General features: G+C 56.4%; 1 protein-coding gene across 1 annotated transcript in view; it reads right to left on the bottom strand.

Moving 5' to 3' along the window:
• Positions 1–5765, bottom strand: part of abcc3 (ATP-binding cassette, sub-family C (CFTR/MRP), member 3) — a 35836-nt gene extending 30071 nt beyond the window's left edge. The window contains exons 1-3 of the mRNA XM_042342284.1: positions 5704–5765; positions 2087–2263; positions 133–258 (exon numbers count right to left, since the gene is read on the bottom strand). Of these exons, the coding sequence (XP_042198218.1) occupies positions 133–258; positions 2087–2263; positions 5704–5751 (351 nt within the window). The 5' untranslated portion in view covers positions 5752–5765. The remainder of the gene's footprint in view (positions 1–132; positions 259–2086; positions 2264–5703) is intronic.
• Between the last annotated feature and the right edge of the window lie 248 nt (positions 5766–6013).

The following is a 6013-nucleotide window of genomic DNA, read 5'->3' on the forward strand; positions in this document are numbered from 1 at the left end:
CCACACACACATACACACCCCAAATACCACCCCCGTACACCCCCTTGCACACACTAACCCCCCCGCGCACGCACCCACGTGCACCAAGCCGCGCGCACCTCCCCCCGCGCACCCCCCCACCCACATACTCACCATGGTGACGCCCAGCAGTAAGGGGCTGATGAAGTAGGAGGGGGCGCGGACGATGCCATTGATCAATTCATCGAAGGAGTAAAACAGGTTAGACCAGCAGGTCATCCACAGCAACAGCCCCAGCACCTGGGGGCGGGGAACGTCAGCCAGTCAGTCAGAGAGGCAGGTGGGTGTGGGGGGGGGGGGAACGTCAGCCAGTCAGTCAGAGAGGCAGGTGGGTGTGGGGGGGGGGGAACGTCAGCCAGTCAGTCAGAGAGGCAGGTGGGTGTGGGGGGGGGGGGAACGTCAGCCAGTCAGTCAGAGAGGCAGGTGGGTGTGGGGGGGGGGAACGTCAGCCAGTCAGTCAGAGAGGCAGGTGGGTGTGGGGGGGGGGGAACGTCAGCCAGTCAGTCAGAGAGGCAGGTGGGTGTGGGGGGGGGGAACGTCAGCGTCAGTCAGAGAGGCAGGTGGGTGTGGGGGGGGGGGAAACGTCAGCCAGTCAGTCAGAGAGCAGGTGGGTGTGGGGGGGGGGAACGTCAGCCAGTCAGAAAGGCCGGGGTGGGGGGGGGAGGAGAAACTGTTATCAGATGAGGCTGCATTTCCGCTAGCTGATGAGATAAGATGATGAAATTGAAGCTGCAGCACAAGGTCTCTGCTTGGGGACTGTGAGGCTCCAGACACCCAAGGTCAGGGAGGGCTCCGTCAGCCGAGACTCCTGCTCCTGCTCACTGTGTATACAGCCTTCTGGGGGGGTGGGCTGGCGGGGATGCCGTCAGTAAAACATCTCCACCTTATACTACATTTTGTCAAATAACAATAATCCTAGAATTGACATGCAGATATTTTCCTAGAAAATGCAAATCTCCTCACACAAGGCTCCACTGTTACACACAAACACAGCACAGCAATCCCACCTCAAGTCAGTCACACTCAAAACCACACACACCTCTTGCAGCTGAGAATCAACACGCACAGGTTAGAGACAGTGAAAGACCCTCTACCCCAGGGGTGAGAAACCTTTTGTCAGCCAAAAAATTCATTTACTTTATTTATGTCATTTATGCCAATCAAGAAAAAACATGAAACGCGGTATTGATTGAACACGGACTTACCTGGGTTGGGGGTAACTACAGAGAAACTATTTCCTCCAGTGGGGGAATCCAGAACAAGGGGCATAATCTTAACATTAGAGCTAGGCCATTTAGGAGTGAAATCCGGGGGTAGTTTTTCACCCAAAGGGCAGTGGAAATCAGGAACTCTTTCCCCAAAAGGCTGTGGATGCTGGATCCATTTACATTATCAAGACTGAGGTGGATAGATATTTGTTAGGTCAGGGTATTAAAGGATACGGGGCAGAGTCAGGGAAATTGTAGTTGAGGTACAGATCAGCCATGATCTTATAGAATGGAGGAACAGGTTCGAGCTGAATAGCCTCCTCTTCCTAGGAATGTTCGTGGGGTGGGGGGGCATTTCTTGATGGTCTCTACATTGTCCGTCCACACTCCCAAGTCAGGATTAGAGACACAGTAAAGCTCCCTCTACACTGTGCGTCCACACTCCCAGGTCAGGGTTAGAGACACAGTAAAGCTCCTCTACACTGTGTGTCCACACTCCCAGGTCAGGGTTAGAGACACAGTAACGCTCCTCTACACTGTGCGTCCACACTCCCAGGTCAGGGTTAGAGACACATTAACGCTCCCTCTATACTGTGTGTCCACACTTCCAGGTCAGGGTTAGAGACACAGTAAAGCTCCCTCTACACTGTGCGTCCACACTCCCAGGTCAGGGGTAGAGACCCAGTAAAGCTCCCTTTATACTGTGCGTCCACACTCCCAGGTCAGAGTTAGAGACACAGTAAAGCTCCTCTTCACTGTGTGTCCACATTTCCAGGTCAGGATTAGAGACACAGTAAAGCTCGCTCTACACTGTGCGTCTACACTCTGATGTCAGTGAGTTGGGTAAGATTCCCACATACCGTTTTAACCCTGTTGAGGATGGTGACCCTGATGTAACCCTTGTTGTTGAACCGCAGATACACATAGTAAAGCGGGAAGACGGCCCAGAGATACACACACGGGATCCAGACCAGCACCGTGTCCTGAAAGCAAGCCGTGAGGTCAGGCGTGACCGGGTGTACAGCCAGCTGATGGTCCTGCAACACAGCAAATACAAAACGTTCAGCCACAGTACATAGCACAGCCCCCCCACCACCATCACAGTACACAGCCCCCTTCCCCCCCTCTCCATGCGTGCACTCTGCCCTGCTGGAGATGATCCCAACCGAAACCCAGAGTAAACATCAGTAACTGGTTAAGGTGGAGTATGTGCACAGCCCTGAGTAGGGAGTTCCTCTCATTGGGAGGAATGTCTCTCTCACACACCTCCTCACTGAGGGGGTTTGCAAAGCAGAGGGATTGGTGTTCTGAGAACACTCAGCAGGTCAGGCAGCAACTATGGAGAAAGGAAAGTGAGTCAACGTTTTGGATCCACAAGCCCAGATGAGACCAGAGGGGCAAGTAATGCAAAGTGATGACAACTCGCTGACTTTCTCACGCCCATACACTGTGGGTCCACACTCCCAGGTCAGGATTACAGACACAGTAAAGCTCCCTCTACACTGTGCGTCCACACTCCCACGTCAGGGTTAGAGACACAGTAAAGCTCCCTATACACGGTGCGTCCACACTCCCAGGTCAATGACAGCACAGGTTTGTTCCGAAGATCAGGCCTGGTCACTGGGAGAGAGGAGAGGGTTCGAGGCAGCTGAACGTTGGCTGGAGTGTAAGAGCTGAAGCATAGTATAATCACTGTAATCTACTGTGTTTCTGCACCTGTGGCTCCAGCTCCAACCATTCAAATCAACATGCCAGCAGAAAGGGAGCAGTGTGTGGGTGAGACATACGCAGGATTCCTGCAGGAATCAAACTCAAGGGGACAGGGCCTGAGATTGTGTGCCCTGGAGAAACACACAAGGTTGGAGAAACAAAAATAGAAATGACTGGGAACACTCAGCAGGTCAGGCAGCAGCTATGGAGAAAGTAAGTCAACGTTTTGGGTCCACAACCCTTTCGTCAGAACTAAAGGTTGGAGAAGTTTGATTAAATACATTCAAAAGGGAAATGCTGATAAGGAACTTGAGCAGATGATGTATGTGGCTGCGCCGAGCCTCAGGTCCGGGTACTGGAACCACGGTGGTCACAGCACAACCCTCCACGATACTCATCGTTGGTGTGTGGGCCTGCCTCTCAACACCCCACTTCCCCACTCAACTGGTGAAAGGCGCTGTGTGTGTGTTGGGGGTAGGTTGTTGTATATGTATGTGTGTGGGGGAGTTGTGAGTGTGGTGCGGAGGTTCATGTGTGGGTGGGGGGGGGGGATTGGTGTGTGGGGGGGTTTGGTGTGTGGGGAGGGGTTGGTGTGTGTGTGGGGGTTGGTGTGTGAGGGGGGGTTGGTGTGTGTGATGGGGGGATTGGTGTGTGGGGTTGGTGTATGGGAGGGAGGGGTTAGTGTGTGTGATGGGGGTTGGTGTTTGATGGGGGGTTGGTGTGTGATTGGGGGTTGGTGTATGGGAGGGGGGGATATGGGAGGGGGGAATTGGTGTGATGGGGGTTTGGTGTGATGAGGGGTTAGTGTGATGGGGGGTTGGTGTTTGATGGGGGGTTGGTGTGTGATGGGGGGTTGGTGTTTGATGGGGGGTTGGTGTGTGATTGGGGGTTGGTGTATGGGAGGGGGGGGGTGGGAGGGGGGAATTGGTGTGATGGGGGTTTGGTGTGATGGGGGGTTAGTGTGATGGGGGGTTGGTGTTTTGGGGGGTTAGTGTGATGGGGGGGTTGGTGTGTGGGTGGGGGGTTGGTGTATGGGAGGGGGTGTATGGGAGGGGTTGGTGGGTGTGTGGAGGGGTTGGTGGTGTGTGGAGGGGTTGGTGTGTGGGGGGGGGGGTTGGTGTATGGGAGGGGTTGGTGTATGGGGGGGGTGTGGGAGGGGGGATTGGTGTGATGGGGGTTAGTGTGATGGGGGGTTGGTGTGATGGGGGTTAGTGTGATGGGGGGTTAGTGTGTGGGTGGGGGATTTGGTGTGTGGGTGGGGGGGTTGGTGTGATGGGGGGTTGGTGTGTGGGTGGGGGGGTTGGTGTATGTGAGGGGGTGTATGGGAGGGGGGGTGTATGGCAGGGGGAGGGTGTGTGGAGGGGTTGGTGTGTGTGATGGGGGGTTGGTGTGTGTGATGGGGGGTTGGTGTGTGTGATGGGGGGGTTGGTGTATGGGGGGGGTTGGTATATGGGAGGGGTTGGTGTGTGTGATGGGGGGGTTGGTGTGTGTGATGGGGGGGTTGGTGTATGGGGGTGGTGTATGGGGGGGGGTTGGTGTATGGGGGGGGTTGGTGTATGGGGGTTGGTGTATGGGTGGGGGTTGGTGTGTGTGATGGGGGGGTTGGTGTGTATGGGGGGGGTTTGGTGTGTGATGGGGGGTTGGTGTGTGGGGGGTGTGGTGTATGGGAGGGGGGTGTGAGAGGGGGGATTGGTGTGATGGGGGGTTGGTGTGATGGGGGGTTAGTGTGATGGGGGGGTTGGTGTAATGGGGGGTTAGTGTGATGGGGGGGTTGGTGTGTGGGAGGGGCTGGTGGGTGTGTGGAGGGGTTGGTGGTTGTGATGGGGGGGTTGGTGGTTGTGATGGCGGGGTTGGTGTGTGGGGGGTTGGTGTATGGGGGGGTGGGAAGGGGGATTGGTATGATGGGGGTTGGTGTGATGGGATGTTGGTGTGATGGGGGGGTTGGTGTGTGGGTGGGGATTTGGTGTGTGGGTGGGGGGGGTTGGTGTATGGAGGGGGGTGTATGGGAGGGGGGGTGTCTGTGTGGGGGGGGTGTTGGTGTGTGTGTGTGTGTCTGGGGTGTGGGGGTGTGGGGGTGTTTGTGTGTGTGTGTCTGGGGGGGCTCAGCCCCCAACCCCGACACCCCCCCCCGGCTCAGCCCCGACACCCCCCCGGCTCAGCATCGGAGACCAGTGCTAACCACACACACAGATAGACAGACACACAGACACAGAGACAGACAGACAGACTCACAGAAAACTCACACCAAATTACAATTATATTGCACCTTTTAAGTCAGGAAGATGTCCCAAGACGATGTGCAGTCCAGGGTTTACATCCCAGATGGGGGTTAGATTCGGTAGAAGTGAAGCCAGACAGACACACACACACACAGAGACACAGACACAGAGAGACACAGACACACAGAGACACACACAGACACACAGAGAGAGACACAGACACACAGAGAGAGACACACACACACAGAGAGACAAACACACAGAGAGACACAGACACACAGAGAGAGACACAGACACACAGAGAGAGACACAGACACACAGAGAGAGACACAGACACACAGAGAGACACAGACACACAGAGAGAGACAGACACACAGAGAGACACAGAGAGAGAGAGAGAGAGAGACGAATAGACAAAGAGAGACACAAACAGAGAAATGAAGTATGTGGAGTGAGGGGCGGGGGCTGTCCCCCCCACAGCCGTCAACATTAATGGTTAACATTTAATTCGCTAATTAAAGATTTAAAAACAATTAAAAATAACTCACCCAAAACCTGGAGCCGTTATCACCGCCCGAACCGCACAAAGCGTCCATCAGTGACCCGGACACCGCCTGCAACCAGACAGCGAGTCAGGGAGAGACACAGCCCGGGGGGGGGGGGGGCACAGCCCCAGCCCGGGGGGGGGGGGGGGGGCACAGCCCGGGGGGGGGGGGGGGGGGGGGGACAGCCCGGGGGGGGGCGGGGGGGGGACAGCCCGGGGGGGGGGGACAGCCCGGGGGGGGGGGGGGGGGGGGGACAGCCCCGGGGGGGGGGGGGGCAGCAGCCCGGGGGGGAGGGGGGGGACAGCCCGGGGGG

The sequence above is a fragment of the Callorhinchus milii genome, unplaced genomic scaffold, assembly GCF_018977255.1.
Source record: "Callorhinchus milii isolate IMCB2004 unplaced genomic scaffold, IMCB_Cmil_1.0 Scaffold20, whole genome shotgun sequence".
NCBI lineage: Eukaryota > Metazoa > Chordata > Chondrichthyes > Chimaeriformes > Callorhinchidae > Callorhinchus > Callorhinchus milii.